General features: G+C 46.8%; 1 protein-coding gene across 2 annotated transcripts in view; it reads left to right on the plus strand.

Annotated features, from left to right (window-relative positions):
* The first annotated feature begins 3446 nt into the window (after window positions 1-3446).
* Window positions 3447-23015, plus strand: part of RCC1L (RCC1 like) — a 35087-nt gene continuing 15518 nt past the window's right edge. The window contains exons 1-6 of one of the 2 annotated variants that reach the window (XM_043559871.1): window positions 3447-4589; window positions 10187-10316; window positions 13068-13196; window positions 14082-14148; window positions 15645-15696; window positions 16569-16653. In XM_043559871.1, coding sequence (XP_043415806.1) covers window positions 4269-4589; window positions 10187-10316; window positions 13068-13196; window positions 14082-14148; window positions 15645-15696; window positions 16569-16653 — 784 coding nt within the window. In that variant the 5' untranslated portion in view covers window positions 3447-4268. The remainder of the gene's footprint in view (window positions 4590-10186; window positions 10317-13067; window positions 13197-14081; window positions 14149-15644; window positions 15697-16568; window positions 16654-23015) is intronic. The other variant, XM_043559872.1, reaches the window with a different exon arrangement.

Consider the following 23015-nt stretch of genomic DNA (forward strand, 5'->3'; position numbering starts at 1 on the left):
TGTGCTGACAGCCTGGAGCCTGGAGTTTGCTTTGGATTCTGTGTCTCCCTCTCCCTTTCTGCTCCTCCCCTGCTCACTCTCTGTCTCTCAAAAATAAACACTGGCGGGGGGAAAAAAAGGAGCCTTTACCTTTATCGCTATAAATCACTTAAGTAATTCTTTTACAAAGAGACTTCATCATATATTAATTGCATAATTAAAAGTTAATAACAATAATTAAAGTATATATGGCTCGGTAGGTTCACTCTTTCCCAGACCAGAGAATTTCAGCTATCCCAATGTAACGAAGAAATGAGAACGTCTACAGGAAAACGTCATCATAGGTGGGGGGAAAAACTGAGCTTGGTTAACACTAGTAGGTATTGTAATACTCCAGGGGAGCTGATATTTCACTGTAGGACCATCATTTTCCCCAGCAACAATATGGACAGAAACGCAAGAATTAGCATACAGCCAGTATATAAAACAACCAGGTTTTGATAGTAAAATATAAAGGCCCAGTTGTCACTACAAACCCAGCTCTTCACTGGCAAAACCGGCTTTTAGTCGATTTTATCCCATTTCTTGGTGAACGAGAGACACAAAATTGATGGGCAAGCATTGCCACCTAGTGGCTGTGGCTCACATTGCAGAACTCATCACTGTGCCTCTTGTCCCCTTAATCTCAAACTAATGCTTCTATCTTTTGGATATACCTTAACAGTCAAATGTTCTATAAATTCAAGGGACCAGTGGCAGCTGGCTGGCTCAGTTGATGGAGTACATGACTCTTGATCTCGGGCCCCATGTTGGGTGTAGAGATTACTGAAAAAATGTTTTTTTTTTTTTTAATTTTAAAATTTATTTATTTATTTTTGAGAGGGGTAGGGGGAGAGAACCAATCCCAAGCAGGCTCTGCGCTGTCAGTGTGGAGACCGACATGGGGCTCAAATCCACGGACCATGAGATGAAGACCCGAGTCAAAATCAAGAGTCGGATGCTTAACCGACTGAGCCACCCAGGCACCCCTAAAAAAATAAAATCTTTAAAAAATAATCTTTAAATAAAAAATAAATCTTTAATAATAAAAAATAAAAATAAATAAATCTGTACCATAAATTTAAGGGACCTACGTAGGGTTATCAATTAAAAAACATTTTTTTCATGCTTATTTATTTTTGAGAGATAGTGAGACAGAGTGTGAGCACGGGAGGGGGAGAGGGGGAGAGAGAGAGAGAGAGAGAGAGAGAGAGAGAGACAGACAGACAGAATCCGAAGCAGGCTCCAGGCTCTGAGCTGTCAGCACAGAGCCGAAAGCACCGAGATCATGACCTGAGCTGAAGTCGGAAGCTTAACTGACTGAGCCACCCAGGCGCCCCTGGGTTATCAATTTTTAAATTCTGACAAGTAAGGATGTTTTAAAAGCAGAATCTATCATCATGGCCAGTAAAAGAACAGATACTTGAGGCCATAAACTCAGATAAAAGGATGGTCCTGTTTGTGCAAGAACAGTTGAAAACCGGATACACATTTCATGAATAAGCATTCTATAACTATGTTAATAATTGAGATGGTTAATTATGCTATTAAATACATCAACTTGACTGGGCTATGGGATGCCCAGACTGACGGTTAAACATTATTTCTGAGTGTGTCTGTGAAGGTGTTTCTGGAAGACATTATTAGCATTTGAACTGGCAGACCAGATAACGATCACCTTCTCCAATGTGTGGGCCACACCCAACCCACTGAGGGTCCAACCCACTGAGGGCCGGAACGGAGCAAAAAAGGCAGAGGAAGGTTGAATTCTCTCTCTGCCTGGCTGTTTGAGCTGGAGAGTCAGTCTCCTGACCTTGACCTGGGACTTACACCACGGTGCCTGGTTCTCAGACCTTTGTACCCAGACTGGGAACTATACCTTTGGCTCTCCTGAGTGTCCAGCTTGCAGGTGGATCATGGGACTCCTGTTTCCACTGGTTCTGTTTCTCTGGAGAACCCTCACCAATGTGATAACATTTACATAATTCTTCTTTATCAATATATGTCTCAGATTGATAAATAAAAGCAGAGCTGGAGACAAGATCTTGTACACAGATACTTAATTTGGGAGGTACCAGGAGTGAAAGGGCAGGGAAAGTTAATGTATAATACTGTCCTTTTTTTTTTCTTAAATGTTTATTTATTTTTGAGAGAGAGCAAGAGAGAGAGAGAGAGAGGCAGAGACAGAGAGTGAGCAGGGAAGGGGCAGAGAGAGGGAGACGCAGAATCTGAAACAGGCTCCAGGCTCTGAGCTATCAGCACAGAGCCCAATGTGGAGCTCGAACCCACAAGCTGTAAGATCATGACCTGAGCCGAAGTCAGATGATTAATCGACTGAGCCACCCAGGCGCCCCAATACTGTCCTTCTTACATACAGGCACACTGCCTTTGAGCGTCTTTACCATTGGAATTGAAAAACCCATCCACCAGATCAGTATCCCATAGTTAAGTTCCAGAAGCTGTGTTGATCTGGCCCAGTAAAACGCTACCCTTGGCACAGCAGTGATGATTGGGCTATATGCCCTTGGCTAAATTTATGTAGTTCATTACCATTGCCTGCCATGCTCCATCTGGTTTTTGCAGGAGCCAAACAAGTGAACTGAATGGGGTTAAGACGGGGAACCACCACCCCTGAATCCTCATCTTTGAGGATGGCACTCAGGTCTACAATTCCACCCGGGGTTGCAGTATGGCTTCTGATTTAATGCTGGCTGAGTCAAGACAGGAGGAGGGAACCTCCTGCTGAGTATGTCTGTCCCAATTGTGTGCTCAGAACCAAGGAAATTTCCACAGGGTGGGTCCATGCACACCCTGACCCACTGAGAGACATGCCTCTGCCTGGCCCCATAAGCTCCCACTCTAACTGGGGTCCTTGCTAGCGTTTCAGGTTCTCTGGGGTCACTGCACACATTTCTCCAGTATATAACTCTGGTAAATAACCACAAATGCCTTTGGGGAACGATTAGAATATTGCCTCTACTTGTGCTGGCTCTATGGGGTCCTTCCTCTAGTGGATTCTACCTCCCTTACAATTGCTGGACACTGGTCTGAGAACTGGGTCAGATTTTTTCTGGTTCCTCAAGTCAAGGCAGCACTGTAGCTGTCGGCCCTTATACGTCATCCTTTGGAATATCATGGTCAGAGAGCCAACGGCATAGATCGCTGGTGTCATGGCCACTGCGGTTGCCACCCTGTCCTCGCTTCATCTACCAAGTCTACCTACCTTACCTGTGACGACGAAGTCCAGCTACCTGGCTCTGCTGTTCTGGAATGCTACTATCTTCTGGGGCCCCCGTTTCGGGACAGTCTGTCCTCAGCATTAGGGACTAGTATTTGGGAACATCTATCATGGATCATAACGGGCTGTAAGAGGTCAAGTCTAGATATCTCATTCACTTAACAAAATTCATTTCACGTTTTGATTTTTTTTTTTTTTAAACCTTCCTATAGAGGTGTGATCCAGAGAAAGGACACAACTTGCTAAAGATACCTATCAAGTCAGTAGCAGAGCCAGGACTAGACCCAGGTCCCCAGGTTCCTTCACGGAACTTCTGAGGAGGTGCCGGATCTTAGCAGGAGTCTGCCAGACATCTGCAGGGAAGAGGGCATTCGAGGCACTCTGTGCAAAAGCAGGGAGGCCTGAAGTGGCCCTGGGATTCTGAAATTACAAGTAAAGCTACCTGACTCCAGTGGCGTGCGGGGCTGTGGGGCGAGTTGAGCTGGGGAAGAGGAAGCACTCTGGAAGGCTGCAGGGTCAGGGTCAGCGCCCGCGCCCGTAAGAGCTGCACTCTAGCGCGCTCTGGCTGGAGTACGACTGGTTGTCCTGGAAGCGGACGGGAAGGCTGCGACAAGGCAGGAAAACAGGGACAAGGGGAGACCACCACAAGGGAGTCGCGCAGAGCGGGCCACCCCTAAGTTTTACCTCTGCTAATCGACAAGCAACAAAGGCCTTCCGCTCCTGCCGGAGCTCAATAACGAGGCGTTCGGCCGGCTGCGCAGCTCGGAGACCGGCCGCGCTCAGGAGCGCAGATCAGTGACCGAACCTCCAGCCCGGCATTCCGCCCACTTAGGCCCGCCGCTCCCCGGTTCCGCCCCGCCCCGCCCCCCGCCTCCCTTCAGCCAATAGCAGCCCTCGGCGCCTTTGCCTTCAGCCAGTAGTCGACGTGGCCTCGGACTCTGACGTCACGGAGTGGGGCCAAGGGTCACGCAAGATGGCGGCGCCCAGGAGGCGCTGAGGCGTGGAGCTGAGGATGGGGCTGGGGGCGCTGGCCGCCAGGGCTCGGCTGGGGTGGCGGCTGAGCGGGTCGGGACGGGAGCTGAGGCCGGGGCGAGGGCATTGGACGGCAGCCGGGCGCTCGCGGAGCCCGCGCGAGGCAGACACGCCCGTGTTCCAATATGTGGGCGAGCGCGCGGCCCGTGCCGACCGCATCTTCGTGTGGGGCTTCAGCTTCTCGGGGGCGCTGGGCGTGCCCACCTTCGTGCTGCCCGGCTCCGGGCCCGAGCCTCGCGCCGGCTCGCGGCCGCGACGCAGGATCCAACCTGTGCCCTACCGCCTGGAGCTGGACCAGAAGGTGCGGGCCGCGCCTCCCTCCCTCGGTCGCGTCTCCCTCCCTCGGTCGCGCCCTCCGGCCTCTGCCGCTGCTCCCCGAGGCCCTTTGCGAGAAGTTGGGAAGCCGGGTGGTCCGACGTCAGGGAGGAGGACCCTCGAGCGGGCTGCAGGCCCGGCAGGGGAAGGCGTTAGGGCGCTGCTCGCGTTTATCAATTGGCCGAAACGTGCCCGTTTTGTGCCCGACTGGCGTCCTTCGCATGTCACCCCCGGAGTCTGGGTTGTGATCAGTTACAGTTTAATTTCGTTGTGGCTACAGAATATACCTTCTTTACTTTCAGCCCTCTTAAATGTATCGAGACTTTGTTTCGTAGCCTAGCGTACGGTCTACCCTAGAGAATGTTCCACGTGTGCCTGAAAAGGGATGTGTGTTCGGCTGTTGGCGGAGTTGATGTCAGGTCAAGTTAGTCGGTAACTTCTCGGCTAAAATATTATTTGCTCAGGCAGCTGCAGTGTTCGTCGTTAGCCGCTGATTGTTTTCAACAAATATCCCTGGGGGTAAAGGCTGTTCGCACCGAGTGATATCTGGGTCAGGTCAAATCAATGGAGCCTTGTGAATGGAGTCTTCCGGGGATCCACCAGACAGATGGATGGGAATGCTCCGGGAGTGGAGCTTTGAAGTTGCTTCAGTCCCTTTCTGTCCCCTCCAGTGGCTGCAAGACCGGTGGCTTGCGCTGTAATTGTGAGCTGTTGGTTTTCAGAGCCACTGCAGAGCTGAGCAGAGGTGGATGGGAATAGGTCAAGTTAAAATGCTGCAGAGCTTGCGGTTTCTTACTGAAACGCAGCTGCTTTTCTTGAGTAAACATTCCCTAGATTGCTTAAAGTCTTTGGGTAATTTTCAGAGTTCTGAAAAAATTGGTTCTGACGCTTGCCAGTTCTTTGTTGCCCTTCCATTTTCACTGATGTCACTCAGTCCATGTCCTTTTAATGTAATTACCGAGGTGGTTGGATCACATGTGCCATTTTGCTATGTCTTTCTTGTTTCTCTGTTCGTCCTTTGCTCCCTTCTTTTGTGTTAAGTAGGTATTTTTTGTGTGTATTTCTTTTGTGTTAATAGGTATTTTGTGTTAAATAGGTATTTTTCTAGTGTACCTTTTAAATCCCTTTGTTGGGTGTTTTGCTGTACATTTGAGGAGGTCTTTCTTGAGGTTATAACATCTGTCTTAACTTATCATAGTCTACTTTAGGTTAATAGTGACCTAATTCTGAAAAAACTAGAGCAACTTTGTTCGAGCAAAGCTCCATTTCTTCCTCTCCCCTTTATGTGGTTATTGTGATACACATTACATCTTCATACATTTTAAGCCCAGGAATACAATTTTACCATTATTATTTTATGCAATTGTCTTTTAAATCATTTAAGGGACAAAAAGAGAAGAGATTTATTCATGCAGTGCTTTATAGTTACCCTTATAATTCCGCTAACGGGTGCTCTGTCATTTCATTTCAGCCTGAAGGCCCCCCTTCAGGACTTGTTAAGGCAGGTCTACTGAATTCGCTCAGTCTTTGTTTGGGCCTTTCCTGCTATCAGAATTCATTCTTGGTGGACAGTTTTTTATCTTTTCAGCACTTTGAATATATCATTCTGGTTTCTGGTCTCCCTTGTTTCTGATAAGAACTTAGCTGTTAAACTTATTGTTCCCTTGTCCTTGCTGAGTCCATTTTCTTTTGATGCCTTCAGGATTTTTCTCTTTGCCTGTCAACAGTTTAACTGTGATTTATTGAGTAGCTTTGATCCGCAGGTTTATGTTTTCACAAAATTTGTAAGTTTTCTGCCATTTTTTAAAGGTTTTTTTTTTTTTTTTTTTTCCTCCTCCTACCCTTTCTCTCTTGCCCTCCTGGGACTCTAATTACATAGATGTTGGCACACTTGATGTTGTGTCCTAGGTCATAGGTCTCTGAGTCACTGTTCTTTTTTCTCCTTTTTATGCCCTGTTCTTCGGAATGAATAATTTCACTTGATATTTCTTCAAGTGAACTGCTTCGTTCTTCTGCCATCTCACATCAGCTGCTGAGCCTGTTAGAGAATTCTTTCTCTTTGTTACTGTACTTTACAACCCTAGAAATTCCGTTTAACTTTTTAAAGTAGGCTCCGTATCCACCGTGGGGCTTGAACTCATGACACTGGGATCAAGAATAAGATGCTGTACCCATTGAGTCAGCCAGGTGTCCCTCCCCGCCTCCCCCATTTAACTTGCTAATGTTTTTATTTTTACATTCAGATTCCATAGCTGTGAAGTCATTGTCATCATGTTTTCCTTTCGTTCTTTAAACACGGTTTTAAAATATTCTTTGAACAGTGGTTTGTCGAAGTCTTTGATAAATCCAGCATGTGTCCCCTTAGTGTTGGTTTCTGTCAGCTGCTTTTGTCCCTTCTGTATAGTTCACACTTTCTTGTTTCTTTGTAATTCTTTTACTTTTTGCTTAAAACCTGGACTTCTGGGTGATACTTTATAATGACTTTGGATTCTGATATTTTTCCCTTGAGGTTTTTGTTTGTTTGTTTGTTTTTTGTTTTTTTAAGTAACTTGTATGTACTTCATCTGTAGAATCCATCTCCCCTGCGGGGAACGGCCACTGATGTCTTTGTTCAGGTTTTTGATTTGTCTCCCTCCCCCTCCTTTTTTTAGCCTGGCTTCTTTTTTTTTTTTTTTTTTTTCAACGTTTATTTATTTTTGGGACAGAGAGAGACAGAGCATGAACGGGGGAGGGGCAGAGAGAGAGGGAGACACAGAATCGGAAACAGGCTCCAGGCTCTGAGCCATCAGCCCAGAGCCTGACGCGGGGCTCGAACCCACGGACCGCGAGATCGTGACCTGGCTGAAGTCGGACGCTTAACCGACTGCGCCACCCAGGCGCCCCATAGCCTGGCTTCTTGAGTGTCGCCCCCATCCGTGTACTTTTGCGGTCAGCCGATGACTTGGGCAGAGGTTGTGCTCAAACGCTTTGGGCTTCTAAGGTTTCTACCTTCTACCTTTGATTCTGAGTATAGGTTTGGAGACCACGTTCAGCGATCAGGCTGTTCTCATGTCTGCCTCAGCTTTACGTGGCCCTGGGTGCTCAGGTCTCCCATGTCCCCTCGTGGAGTTTGCCTGTCAGCCGTGGATGTGTGGAGAGCCTTCTGTGACAGCTTCATTTCTAGGATCGTTCCATTACCCTTCTGGCTGGTCTTCCTCTCCCCTTGCCCCGGTCAGGATCGCAACCACAGACTGGCTGAGCTGTGGGTTTGCTTTCCTTGTTTGTTTCCCGCTGAGTTCACTACCAGGCATGAGGTTTCACCTTACATCCTAAAGTAAGTCTTTCCTTCCTGGCCACAAAGGTGATCAACCCTGGCCTTTTCAAACTTGTGCACTGAGCTGGAGTAGATGGTACAGCCCAAGACGGGAAATCTGCAGACTCCCGCTCTTGTTACCGGAAGTTCTAGCAGTCTTTCACAAATAAACATTTCCTCCTCTTTTTTTAATGTTTATTTATTTATTTTCAGAAAGAGAGAGCATGCACGCAGGGGAGGGGCAGAGGGAGAGGGAAGGAGAGAATCCCAAGCAGGCTCTACACTGTCAACCTGACACGGGGCTCGAACTCACAAACCGTAAGATCATGACCTGAGCTGAAATCAAGAGTTAGTTGGATGCTTAACCAGCTGAGCTACCCCAGCGCTTCACAAGTAAACATTTCTCAGTCTATTTGCCTTTGATTTCTCCATCCCTGAAATGGTTGAGGTTTTTTTGTTTGTTTGTTTGTTTTTGGTTGTTGTTGTTTCACAATTTTGTCCAATTCTGTACTTTTTTGGGGGGGAGAGATTTGCTAACCTCTTCATACCGCCATAGTTGGAAGTCCCCCGAGGGCACGTTACCACAAAAATTATGTAATGCTGACTGTGTGTAGGTATCATTCAAAGTCCTTTCGCCTGTTAGTAGATTTAATATTAAAGTAGGTACTTAGGAGATATTTGTTGACTGTTGAATAAACAGATGATCACAAGCAAAGAGAATAGTTGTAGTGTGCCGGGTATCACCTTAGGATTTATTCCTTTTCTGTGTCTCCTGCTTCCTCACTGGGTCATTTCTGTGGAGTTGGAGCCATTCCAGAAGTGTAGGGGCTGCAGAAGGCCAGAGAACTGAGGTTTTTTTGAACATGGCTGCATGTGTGTAAGTTCCATACGAAAATTGTGGGAGAAAATATCACAAGGCAACAGGAGGGGAAAATCACATGTGGGTGACAACAAAACAAGGCAAAAGCAAACCACATTTAAAAGAAATATTTTAGGGGCGCCTGGGGGGCGCAGTCGGTTAAGCGTCCGACTTCAGCCAGGTCACAATCTCGCGGTCCATGAGTTCGAGCCCCGCGTCGGGCTCTGGGCTGATGGCTCAGAGACTGGAGCCTGTTTCTGATTCTGTGTCTCCCTCTCTCTCTGCCCCTCCCCCGTTCATGCTCTGTCTCTCTCTGTCCCAAAAATAAATAAACGTTGAAAAAAAAAATTAAAAAAAAATATTTTGGGGGCGCCTGGCTGGCTCAGTCGGAGGAGCACACGACTCTTGATCGCAGGGTTGTGAGTTTGAGCCCTGTGTTGGGTATAGACATGACTTTAAAAAAAAAAAATGTTGGGGCGCCTGGGTGGCTCAGTCGGTGGAGCATCCGACTTCGGCTCAGGTCACGATCTCGGGATCCGTGAGTTCGAGCCCCGCATCGGGCTCTGTGCTGACAGCTCGGAGCCTGGAGCCTGCTTCCGATTCTGTGTCTCCCTCTCTCTCTGCCCCTCCCCTGCTCATGCTCTGTCTCTCTCTGTCTCAAAAATAAATTAAAACATTAAAAAAAAAAATCTTAAAAAAATAATAAATAAATTCACCGTAGCTGTGATACGAATTCTTCTTTAGGCACTGGTTTGAGAATGTCACAGTGCCACATAAGGGTTAAGAGCATGCTCTCTGGAAGCAATAGCCTGTAGTTAATCTCTAGGAACCTCAGTTTTCCCATCTGCAGAGTACTGTTATTACTACAACAATAATAATTACCAGGACATTGTAGAGCTCTAGGTGAAGTCACATACTATTTATCATAAGGCTTCAGCTTTATTAACTCATTTAGTCCTTACAACAACCCAGTACGAGAGACACTATTACTATTTCTGTTTTACAGAGAGGTGATCTGTCTCAGGTCACAGAGCTGGTAAGGGGTAGACCTGAGATTCAAACAAAGGCAGTTTTCACTTTACTACCATGTAAGACTGTGTCGTGGTGAATGGGGTTGATGACAATAACTCGTTCTCGGGTGTTTACGAAGATTAAGTGAGATTCTACATATCAACACAATAAATGTTCGGCAAATGTTAGTCGCTATACTTGGGGTATCTGGCTGGCTCAGTTGGTAGAATATGGGACCCTTGATTTCAGGGATTGTAGTTCGAGCCCCATGTTGGGTGTAGAGATTAATTAAAAAGGAAATCTTAAAGAAAAATGTTAACTCGCTACGTTAATAGCACGTGTTCTTTGGGTAAAGAACCTTCATTTATTGCTGAGAAAACTCGATTATCACAAATCAGTGTTTCATGGAACTCTTTTTCAGATTTCATCTGCTGCCTGTGGCTACGGATTCACATTGCTGTCCTCTAAAACCAAGGATGTTACGAAAGTCTGGGGCATGGGACTCAACAAAGATTCCCAGCTTGGATTTCACAGGAGCCGCAAGGATACTAGTGAGTGTTCTCACCTTGGCTTCCCTGTGCCGTGATTGGTCTGAGAGAGCTCCCTTTTGTTTTCCAGAACATGATTACATAAGCCAGACTGGGACAACAGAAAAGATAGCGTCTTAAACGGATGTTATTTGAGACCATCTGGACTAGATTATCAGCCTCATTGGGAAGAACACTGAACCTTTAGGCTAAAGAGCATTTGCTGATAAGCAAGGATATTCCTCTTTTTGAGTCTAGTTTATAACTTATCCTTTACCATGGATATGTGCATACAGGAAAAAACAGTATATATGGGGTTTGGTCCTATCTGAGGTTTCAGGCATCCACTGGGGGTCTTGGAATGTATCCCACACGGTTAAGGGGGGGCCGGCTGTACCTTTACCGCCTGGATAAACCTTTTTGTTGTTTCCTTGTTCTCTTAGTCATGTGCCTTTTTTTTTGCACAATTTGGATCACTGTATGTTTTCTGCCTTTTCCCACTTAGTTTTATATCGAGAGTCTTTTATAAGTCAGTCCTGAAGTCTCGGCTGTGAGATGCCACATTCCATTTGCTGTGCCCTTTACTGGGAGCACCTAGAGGCACGCACAGACATGGGCCGAGTCCTGTAAAGCATGCCATGTCCTGTGGCCAGCTTCAGTTTCCAACTCAATCCTGATTTGTTTTGAAGCAAATCCCAACATTGTTAATTTCATTAGTAAACATTTCAGTATGTATCTAAAAAATAAATAAATAAAAGACCCTTAAAAAACAGCAAGTGCATAAAAATAATGAACAACACAATCCCTTCATATTACCAAATATCCAGTCAGTGTTCAAGCGGTCAGTTGTCTCATCAATGTCGGTAGATTTTTATTTCAGTTTTTAAACATTTGTTTGAATCAGTATCCAGAGAAGGTCCTGGCACTGCAATCAGTTGATAAGACCAATGTACGTATGTATGTACAGATTTATTTATTTAAGTAGACTCCACACCAGCGTGGGGCTGGAACTCAGGGGACACCAAGAGTCACAGGCTGTCCCGACTCAGCCAGCCAGGCGCCCCCCGTTGATAAGACTTCTTTTAAGTCTATTTTAATCTTTTTTTCCTTGAAGCTTATTGGCCGAAGAAATGACTTTGGCAACGAAGTCATCCAGCTTTATTTGTGAAACAAAGAAACGAGGGGCGCCTGGCTGGCTCAGTCGGTTGAGCAGAGACTATGTAAAAATAAAATCTTTAAAAAATAAAAACAAAAAGAAGAGAAATCACATTGGTTACCCTATAGAATTCTCCAGTCTGGAGTTTGCTGAATGTATCCCTGTGGTGCCTTTTAACACGATCCTCTGTCCTCTGTATTTCCTGTCAATTGATGGCTGCATTTAGAGCCGGACCCACCCACTGACCCTCCAACCCTTCCCTCTTTCCTTCCTTCCTTCCCTCCCTCCCCTCTTTTTTAGAGCCAGATTCCTTTTAAATGTTAGGTAATTACTGCTTCCCAGGCCCTTCGGGCTCTATGCAGATAGTAATGGGGTATGTGAGTCACTCTTTAGTATTTGGAAGCACCACATATTTTCAGCTAATAAGGCTGCGTCTGCTGACAGCATTGCCCAGTTTCTTTTGATTTTGCCTCGAATGACATCATCTCATAGTGATAAACCAGTTACTCCATGCTGATCGAAAGGTCTCTCTGAATATTCTATCAGTCGCTGATGAATACAAATGAGCAAGTGTGCTCTTGTGACCGTAACAGTGCCGTTTTTTTGGTAGAGTCTTTTTAAACACGGGCTCCATAGGAGAAACCACGGGAGTTGTTAGTGACAAGTTGAGAACTGGTACTCGCAGACCTTAACCTCAGTCAACATTACAGATGTTAAAATGAAAAGCTCTTTGTTTAAAACCTGTAAGGGGAATTCTCCACGTAGGCCATTCTGGCTTCTGCAGGATTGTAAAGAACATTAGGGTTCTTCTGTAGAGTGACTTCTAAAAAACGTTCTCCCTTACTTGCTTATTTAAAATTCATATTTTCCTAAAAAAAGATAATAAATAATAAAATTAAATTAAATGAGAAATTCCTAATTAATTAATTAATTAATTAACTAAAGCCCTACACCCAACATGGGGCTCGAACTCACAATCCCTGAGATCAAGTCGCACGCACTACCGATTGACCCGGCCAGCTGCCCCTAAAAAAAATTTTTTTTTGACTAGAGAGCGTATTCGTGTACCTTTAGAATCCCAACAGTGGGTAGAATGTATGGTGAAAAGGCTGCTCTCTGCCTCGGCCCTCCTAGCCACGCGGTTTTTCCCCCGGGAAGACAACCTGTGTCCACAGCTTCCAGCGTCTCCTTCTAGAGGGATTTAGCGTATAGGCGCGCGGATGCCTCTACGCGCTCTTTCCGCCTCCTTCTAGCGTAAGCAGCTTTAACATAAGCGGTATCATCCAGTATATGCTGCTGTTTTCCTTCCTGAGAAATGGTAGTGGGTATGACAGGAGCAAAATGCTTTCCTTTCTTGGGGCGCAAACGGTGCTCGCTGACGCGGGAAGGCTAATTAGACTCTGATTTTCAGCCGCCCGATGCGTCCTGGAGGGTGTCGTGGGTCCAGAAATGGGGACTGGGCCTCTGGGCTTCGCTCTGCCCCTCGCCTGCGTGCCTTGAGTAGCCGCCCTGATCTCTGGCCGCGGGGCAGTGTGGTGTGGGGGGTGATGTCTAACGGCCGAAGCGCTGTGCCTCCCCGCCAGTGTGACGTGCTGTGACGCTGGCCGTCCTCGTTTCAGCCAGGGGATACGAGTATGTGCTGGAGCCCTCGCCTGTGCCGCTGCCTCTGGACAGACCCCAGGACACGCAGGTGCTGCAGGTCTCGTGCGGCAGAGCCCATTCCCTCATCCTCACAGACCGCGAAGGAGGTGAACGGGCCTGCTCCGGGTTCCCGGGGGAGTGGGGGAGCCGCGCGGTTGCCCTTGGGTCCGCAGCGGCTCGTTGGCTTGAACCGCGCCTCATCAGTGAGGCTGTTGGCACTTCCCCAGCGAATCGGTGGGTGGCTCAGGGTCACCACGTTGGGCAGACTCTGCTGGCTCTTTTGTGTTCTCTCCTCTCTGCGATTCTTCGAGAACCTTAGGGATTTGGAAATGTGACCGCGCATACCGCAGCAAGGCCTCCTGCTCGCTTTGCCGTGAAGTCCCCGAGCTGGGCTGTGTGGGCGTGTGTGCGCGTGCGCGCGTGCGTGTGTGGAGGCAGCTCTTTCTCTTGTACTGAGAGAAGCGCGTTTGCTAATACTTGTTTCATTTGGTGGGCTTCCGGAGTCCAGATAACACTGACTTTCTCCAGAAGACCGGTGGTGTCTACGGGAAGGCCAACTGGACTAGACTTTTCCAATTTCATTTTCTGGCTAAGCATGCTTTGCGGGAAAAGGCAACGGTGGCGTTCAGGAACTCTTTCAAGAGTAGCTTTGACGTGGAGGGCAACCTAGTGACAGGTCCAGGGAGTGGGGGTGTTGGGGCCTTCCCCAGGATGGGCTGGCCTCAAAACGTGGAGTTCTCGAGAGGTGGGACGAGGGCCTGGGGGGGGAAGGCAGAAGGAGCAGTCACGGTGGCCCAGGCTGTCGGTGCGGGGCTAGACTCCAGCACGCCTGTGGGTGTGCCTGCCAGGCTGGGGTTGTCAGAGAAGGAGGTCAGGAGGCGGTGAGGATGAGCGGTTGGACTAAGACCACTTCCGAGACCGCCTTGCAGTCCTGACGTGCAGGGATCCCGTGAACCTGCAGAATGGTTTTAATCGGTGGTGGTATTCTTCAGTCTTCAGCATGGGAAACAATTCTTACGGGCAGTGTGGAAGAAACGTGGTCGAAGATGAAATTTACAGGTGAGTTCCCCCAAAGGACTCTCCTTCCCCAAGTTGCATTAAGCATTTAACGTTTCTCGTGTGGTTACTAAGTGATGGACCCAGGGAGCAGGGAACTGCAGGCTTCCTGATGCCTGAGAGGGGCAGTGAGAAGTCACTGGAAAGCTGTGCCATTGTTCCGTTGTGGGTTGAGCTCCGTACATTAGCTTGGTGGAAGGGAGGGCGGACTAGCGTTGATTGTGGTGTGTAGAACTTATTTCCAGTTAGGTTTTTTTTTTAAGTTTATTTATTAAAAATTTTTTTTCAATTTTATTAAAAAATTTTTTCAATTTGAGAGAGAGAGAGAGAGAGAGAGAGAGACACACACACAGTATGAGTGGGGGAGGGGCAGAGAGAGAGGGAGCCACAGGATCCGAAAGCAGGCTCCAGGCTCTGAGCGGTCAGCACAGAGCCCAACGTGGGGCTCACACCCACGAACCCTGAGATCATGACCTGAGCTGAAGTTGGATGCTCAACTGAGCCACCCAGGCGCCCCAGTTTATTTATTTATTTTGAGAGAGAGAGAGTGACAAGTAGGGGAGAAGGGTAGAGGGAGAGAGACAATCCCAAGCAGCCTCTACACTCCGTGCGGAGCCTGATGTGGGGCTTGAACTCACAAACCGTGAGATCATGACCTGAGCCAAAATCAAGAGCCGGATGCTCAACTGACTGAGCCTCCCAGGTGCCCCTCCAATTAGTTTTTTATTTTTACCAAATTAATTAATTAATTTCTGTTCCATTCTTTATGTGTATATATATATAACATATATATAATATATAAAATATGTATGTAATATATAAAATATATATAATATAAAATATAAAATATAAAATATATATAATATATAATATATATAATATACATATAACACATAAACTTTTTAAAATGTTGCTTATTTTTTAGAGAGCATGAGCAGAGTAGAGGCAGAGAGAGACAGGGCAACCGAGGATTCAGAGTGGGCTCCCCGCTGACGGCAGCAAGCCCAGTGTGGTCTCAGACCCACGAACTGTGAGATCATGACCTGAGCCGAAGTCGGACGCTCAACCAACTGAGCCACCCAGGAGCCCCTTGTTTGTTTTAGTCTTTAAAAGAATTCCCCTCTCCTTCCTCACATTATACTGTTGGGTCTAAATAGCAGTCTCATCTCTGACATCGTATTAAAATTGCCAAAGGGGGGACCCCTGGCTGGCTCAGTCAGTAGACTGTGTGACTCTTGATCACAGGGTCGTGAGTTCCAGGCCCACATTGGGTGTGGAGCCTACTTAAAAAAAAAAAATCACCGAAGGGATGTTGTTTTGTTTTGTTTTACTTTCATGCTTAGGCCTACCCCTGCCTTATATTTGACCTTGAGAATTTCCCTAATAGTTACTGTGTGCCTGTGGGGGGCTGCCATCAGGGGTGACAAGAGGGGGCAGGACCACACAGTGCTTGCCGTGACCATATCTCTTGTTTCTCCCCAAATTACTTCTGGCTGCAGCGAAAGTCACAGAGTCACTAGACTGCAGGACTTCGAAGGTCAGGTGGTTCAGGTAAGGGACACGTGCTGAGAGCCACTCAGCCAGCCCCCGGAGGTGCTTTTGCAGGGGTGAAAGCTGGGTGGGGTGACGGCAACTCGGTTAGGGCAGTTTTCTGAATTGGTGAATTGTTCTAGTAAAAAGTCTTGGCTGCCTCCTGTAGGTCAGGAGAGTGTTGATTTACACTAGGTTATGGGGGTACAGAGTGTAATAAGGTTTGGGGGTAACCCTCTAGGGGGCAGAGACAAGTGAGGCTAGCTGTGTCACAGTGTCCCACAGCGCTGTGTGTGTGTGTCCCAGGCTGGCTGCATCTGGCCCACCATTTTATTTCCATCCCTGGTGCAGTGCCTGGCACGTGGTAAGTACTTGTGAAAAATCCTTAGATACATAAGCGGGTGCGTACACGAAGGGCTCTGAGCGCAGGAGGTCTGTTAAGTCTGCCAGGGGTGGAGTGGGAGGGAGAGCAGGTTTATCAGATAGACCGGGGCTGGGTGGTAGGAAAGGTTTCATGGCAGAAGGAGGTGCAGCCTGAGGGCTCGGAAGGGCAGATGGTGAGCTAGAGCCAAAGAGAGAGGCAGAGGAGCGGAAGGGGGAAAGAAAGGCTTACGGAGAAGGGAGAGGTTCCCCAGGGGTGGGGCGGAGGGGAGGGTCTCCTCGGCACGTCCGGCACTTGGCTGTAGCAGGAGCAGTTTCGGGGAGCGGGACGCAAACGCCAGGCTGAGGCGGACTGGGGATGAGTAAGGTGCGGAGGCCGAGCGGGGCAGCCTGCCGGACCCGGCCGTCTCGCTCGCTGCTGTAGGGCACGTGGCGAGCTGTGGGTCCGTCCCCCGGGATCCCGTGCCTCCGTGGATTTCTTCTCGTCAGCCTCCTCTCTGTTTGTCCGGTAGGTCGTCTGTGGCCAGGACCACAGCCTGTTCCTAACAGATAAAGGAGAGGTGTACTCGTGTGGCTGGGGTGCCGACGGGCAAACAGGTGGGTGACCTACCCCCACCCCGGGGTGGCGCCCCGGGGGCTGTGGGCTGTAGGGCTCTCGCGGGCCAGAACCCCCCTTCCTTAGACTCTTCTGTCTCCTTCCCCTCACCCCCGGCTCCCACGGCGAACAACCCATGAAGGGTTGGGGACAGGGTTACGGCCGCTGCTCAACAAACAGCTGCACAGATGCCATCTAAAGGGAGCTCGGTTTTAACTGTTTTGAGGAGAATGTGATTAAGGGCAGGAGGTATTAACCCTGCTTATCTAATCCTTTTCTTGTTTTGGTATTTGTCTGAAGGGAGGGCCTTCACATTTAAGAGTTATTTCTTTTTTGTGTGCGCTTTGTTTTTCAAATTTAAGACTTCGCTGTTGTGTAAATCCTCCATCATCCTACCACTGCGTCAAATCACCTTTGTTCACTGTTTTGTGTTTTCTTCCAGTTATTGTTCACGCATGTACATCTCTTATATCATAATAATACCATAGGTGTGATTTTATGTGCTCGTCTTATTTAAAATTTTTTTTAATGTTTATTTATTTTTGAGAGACGGAGAGAGAGACAGAGCGTGAGCAGGGGAGGGGCAGAGAGAGAGGGAGACACAGAATTGGAAGCAGGCTCCAGGCTCCGAGCTGTCAGCACAGAGCCCAGCGCGGGGCCCAAACCCACAGACTGTGAGATTATGACCCGAGCTGAAGTCAGATGCCCAACCGACTGAGCCACCCAGGTGCCCTTTTTTATTTTTATTTTTTGAGGGAGAGAGAGAGAGAGCGCTCACTTGAGCACGAGTGGGGGAGAGGCAGAGGGAGAGAGAATCTTAAGCAGGTTCCATGCTGAGCCCCAATGTGGGACTCAATCCCATGACTCTGGGATCATGACCTGAGCCAAAATCAGGAGTCAGACCTCCCAGGCACCCTGCACTACAGTATTATTAACTGTAGTTGTCATGCTGTACATTACATCCCCAGGACTTACTTATTTTATAACTGGAAGTTTCTACCTTTACCCACTTTGCTCACACCCCACCCCCACCTTTGGCAACCACCAGTCTGTTCTCTTGGATCTATGAGCTTGTTTGTCTGCCTTTCCTTCACCATTTCTTTCTCTTTCATTCATTCATTCCACATATATATGAGACCATACAGTATTTGTCTTTCTCTGTTTGACTTATTTCACTTAGGATAATGCTGTCAGAGTCCATCCATGTTGTTGAAAATGGCAAGATTTCATTATTTTTTCTGGCTGAGTAATATTCCATTGTACCTGTATACCGTAGTTTCTTTACATGATCCATTATTTTTCACAAGAATGCTACGACCATTCAGTGAGGGAAAGAAAAGTCTTTCACAAACGGTGCTGGGACAACTGGTTACATACATGCCAAAGAATGAACCTGAACCTCTGCCTTACACCATCTATAAAAATGAAGTCAAAATGGGGCACCTGGGTGGCTCAGTCGGTTAAGCATCTGACTTTGGTTCAGGTCATGATCTTGTGGTTCGTGAATTCGAGTCCTGCATCGGGCTCTGTGCTGACAGTGTGGAACTTGCTTGGGGTCCTCTCTCTCCCTCTCTCTCCCTTTCTCTCCCTCTCTCTCTGCCCCTCCCCCACTCATGTGTGCACGCATGCGTGCTCTCTCAAGATAATAAATAAATAAACTTGAACTCAAAATGGATCAAAGTCCACTTAAGAGCTAACACTGTAAAACTTTTAGAAGAAAACGTGGGTATAATCTTTGTGACCTCAGATTAGGCAGCAGTTTCTTAAATATGACCCCGGAAGCATAACCAAAAAAGGAAAAATAGGTAAATTGGGCTTACAAAAATGAAAAAGTTGTATGCATCAAAGGATGCTACCAAGAAAGTGAAAAAATAACCCACGGAATGGGAAGGAATATTCGTAAGTTGTATATTTGATAAGGGTCTAGGACCAGAATATATAAAGAGCTCTTACAACCCAATCGCAAGATAAAACAACCTAATTCAAAAATGGCAAAAGATAGTGTACCTGGGTGGCTCAGTTGGTTAAGCGTCTGGCCCTTGATTTCGGCTCAGGTCGTGGTCTCATGGTTTGTGGGTTTGAGCCCCGTGTCGAGTGCAAGAGCCTGCTTGGGATTCTGTCTTCCTCTCTCTCTGCCTCCCCCCTGCTCTTTCCCCAAAATACATAAATAAAAAAAAAAGTGGCAAAAGTTTTGTGAAGGCATTTCTCCAAAGATCTACAAATGGCCAATAAACATGTGGAACAGATCCTCATTAATTAGTCATTAGGGGAATGCAAATTGGTATCACAATGAGATACCACTTCGCATCTATTAGGATGGTTACTATTTAAAAAACCCAGAAAATACCAAGCGTTGGCAAGGCTTAGGAGAAATTGGCACCCTCAGACATTGTTGGGGGGATTGTCAAATGGTGCAGCTGCAGTGGAAAACAGTTTGGCTGGTGCTCAGAGAGTTGAGCATAGAATTACCATCTGACCCAGCAGTCCCACCCCTAGCCGGGGACCCACGGGAAATGAAAACATTTGTCTACACAAAAACTTGTGCACAAATGTTCACAGCAACATTCCTTATGACAGCCAAAAAGTAGAAACAGCCCAAATGTCCATCAGCTGTTGAATGGATAAACGGCACGCATTCATTTTATTTAAAGGGGGGGGGGGGTGTCAAAAGATAAACAAATTAAAAAAAAAAAAGCCAACACACCAGGGAAAAATTCCAGCAGTGGAAGAAGTAAGCACAGCCTCATTTATCTCTGTCCACGGCCCAACCCCGAATGCCTGCTCTCCTCACGTCCGTCCCATAGCAGGTGTCATTTACACAAATACCCTTGCCAGTCGTGTGCTATACAGACTGCCTAGCGCCTGGTGGAAGCACTTCCAGGGCATCGAACTCAGAGTCGCACACTCGGACTTCAGATCCCCCTAAACCCGGATTCGCACACGCCGCTCACCCGCTCAGCTGCACGGGGAATCCCGGGGACGGTGCAGGGAAGGATTGGAGACGAATTGCGTTGGGCCTTTTCCAGACCAGACCAAACCAAAGTCAAGCTAACCCAACCAAGCCCCGAAATGCAGTATATCCATACAATGGAATATCATTCAGCCCTAAAAAGGAACGAAGCCCTAATGCACGCTACAACGTGGATGAACCTTGAAAACATGCTGTTAAGTGCAAGAAGGCAGACGCAGAAGCTCACATGTTGTGGGATTCCATCGATATGAAGTGCCCAGAAGAGGCAAATCCATGGAGACAGAAAGTATAGTGGCTTCCAGGGCTGAGGGTGAGGTGGGAAGTGAGGAATGACTGCTTGACGGGGAGGGGATTTCTTTCTGGGTGACGAAAATGTCCTTAAATTCATTAAAGGTGACGGTGGCACAACATCGTGAATGTACTAAAAACTACTGAACTGTACACTTCAGAAGGGTGGAAGTGGTGAATTTGTGTCATGTGAACCTTATCTCAATAAAAAACAACAGGTGGGGCGTCTGGCTGGCTCGGTGGAACATACGACTTCTGGCTTCAGGGTTGTGAGTTCGAGCCTCCTGTCGGGTGTAGAGATTACTTAAAAATCTTTAAAAAAATACAAAAAATAAAATAGCGATAAGCAACATAAATGTAAATTATAAAACGTGATAATAAAATCAACACTTGTGAGAGTACTACCCAATTAAAGACGTAGACTTTTGAGACCTATTTCAGGGGCGCCTGGGTGGCTCAGTCGGGTAAGCGTCCGACTCTTGATCTCAGCTCAGGTCATGCTTTCATGGTTAATGGGTTCGAGCCCTGCATCGGGCTCTGTGCTGGCAGTGCAGAGCCTGCATGGGATTCTCTCTCTCTCCCTCTCTTTCTGCCCCTCCCTGGCTCGCTCACTGTCTCTCAAAATGAATAAGCTAAACTTAAAAAAAAAAAGAATGAAAAAAAGAAAGATTTTTATTTTTAAGTAATCCCCACACCCAGCGTGGGGCTCGAGCTCACAACCCTGAGATCAAGAGTCACACGCTCCACTGACCGAGCCAGCCGCGCGCCCTAGGTGGCCACTTTTAATTTTTGTTTTGTTTGATGGAAACTGTCCTAATGGATGTGAATTGATAACTCATGGTTCTGATCTGCATTTCCTTAGTGTTCAGTGATGTTGATCATCATTTTCTGGGCTTATCAGCCATTTCGATGTCTTCTTTGGAGAAACGTGTGTTCCAGTCCTTTTGCCCAGTTTTTAATTGGGTTGTTTGGGGTTTTGGGTTTTGTTTTCTTTGTTTGTTTGTTGGTGGTGGTGTAGAGTTTTAGGAGTTCTCTCTATGTTCTGGATATTGATCCCTTATCAGATATATGATTTGCAAATGTTTTCTGCCATTCCGTGGGTTGCCTTCTTACCCTGTTGATAGTGAGTCCGGTTTGTCTGTTTTTTGTTGCCTGTCCCTTTGGGGTCATTTCCAAGAAGTCGTTGTCAAACTCGGTGTCGTTAAGCTCTCGCTCTTTGTGTTTCTCCTAAGAGCTTTATGGTTTTCGCTCTTGTGTGTAGGTCTTTGATCCATTTGGAGTTAACTTTTGTACGTGGTGTTAGGTAGGCGCCCAACTTCATTCCTGTGCAGGTGGATATCCAGTTTTCCTAGCACCATTTGCTGAAAAGACTACCCTTTCCCCATCGGTCTTGGGACTCTTGTCAAAAATCACGTGATCATAAAGGCAAAGGCTTATTCCTGGGCTATCTGTTCTATTCCGTTGGTTTATACGTCTGTCTTTTATGCCACTGCCACCCTGTTTGGACTGTTGCAGCTTTGACATCAGGAAGTGTGAGTCGTCCCAAGATCACTTGGCTATTTAGGGTCCTTTGAGATTTCGTATGAATAATAGGATAAATATTTCTGTAAAAAGCATTATTGGGATTTTGTTAGAGATTGCACTGAGTCTATAGATCACTTTGAATAGTAATGACGTCCTAACAATATTAGATCTGTTAGCCCATGAACATAAGATGTCTTTTTTTTTTTTAACGTTTATTTCTTTTTGAGACAGAGAGAGACAGAGTATGAACGGGGGAGGGTCAGAGAGAGGGAGACACAGAATCTGAAACAGGCTCCAGGCTCTGAGCTGTCAGCACAGAGCCCGACGCGGGGCTCGAACTCACGGACTGCGAGATCATGACCTGAGCCGAATTCGGCCACTTAACCGACTGAGCCACCCAGGCTCCCCCATAAGATGTCTTTTCACATATTTATGCCTTCTTTAATTTCTGTCAGCAGTATTTCATAGTTTTCCTTGTACACGTCTTTGACATTGCTGGTTGAGTTAATTCCTGAGTATTTATTCTTCTGGATGCTACTGTAAATAGAATTGTCTTCTTTAATTATTTTTTCTTTTTTTAAAAAATATTTGTTTGAGAGAGAGAACGAGAATGCACATGTGTGCACGTGCACAAGTGGGAGAGGGGCAGAGAGAGGAGAGAGAGAATCCCAGGTGCTGACTGTGCGGCTCAATCCTGTGACCCCAGGATCATGACCTGAGCCGAAATCAAGAGTCAGAGGCGTAACCAACTGACCCACCCAGGCGCCCCTTAATTTTGTTTTTTGGATTGCTCATTGTTAGTGTAGAGAAAGGCAGTTGATTTCTTTGTGTTGATTTTGTATTCTGCTTCTTTGCTGAATGCAGTCCATTTTTATAGCTGGATGACATCCTACCACGGAATATACCTCCATTTATTCAGTTTCGTGTTGATGGATGTTTGGATGGTTTACAACTTTTTGTTACATGTCAAGCAGTGCGTCCGGGGCCGTCTGTTTGTCTCCTTGGTCACGTGTTCCACAGCTCTCATCGCTCTCGTGAAGATGCCTTGAGTGGCCGTGGGTTAGAGCTGTTTTCAAATGGTTGTTTTCCAAAATAGTTGTAATAAGTCACCCCCAGCCACAGGGTGGTGTTTCACTGCCTCGTCAGGGCTTGGTATCGTCCACTTTGAAGTTTTTCCCTGTCTTGTGGGTGTGACATAGTATTTCATTGAGGTTTCAATTTCGTTTTCCGAAAAACTGCTTGAGAGTGACCACCGTTTTACACGTTTATAAGCCAGTCTTACTTTCTCTTCTCTGAAATGTACATGGTGTTCTTTGCTTATTTGTTGACTTATGTGTCTTTTGCTTATTGATTTTTAGGAATTCTTTATCCTCATCTGTATTCTTTGCAGTTCTAGTGTTGTATGTGTTTTCTCCCAGACGGTGGCTTGCCTTTTTGTCCATCTGTTTGGATTTTGAATTTTAACTGTCTTTTTTTTCATTTCTTATTGCTTCCTTTTCAGATGTACCTGGCCATTTTCGATAGCCTCGTATTCCTGCTTTTATTTGCGTAAACATTGCACACAGAGTTATTTTTATTTTG

This window comes from Prionailurus bengalensis, chromosome E3, assembly GCF_016509475.1.
Source record: "Prionailurus bengalensis isolate Pbe53 chromosome E3, Fcat_Pben_1.1_paternal_pri, whole genome shotgun sequence".
NCBI lineage: Eukaryota > Metazoa > Chordata > Mammalia > Carnivora > Felidae > Prionailurus > Prionailurus bengalensis.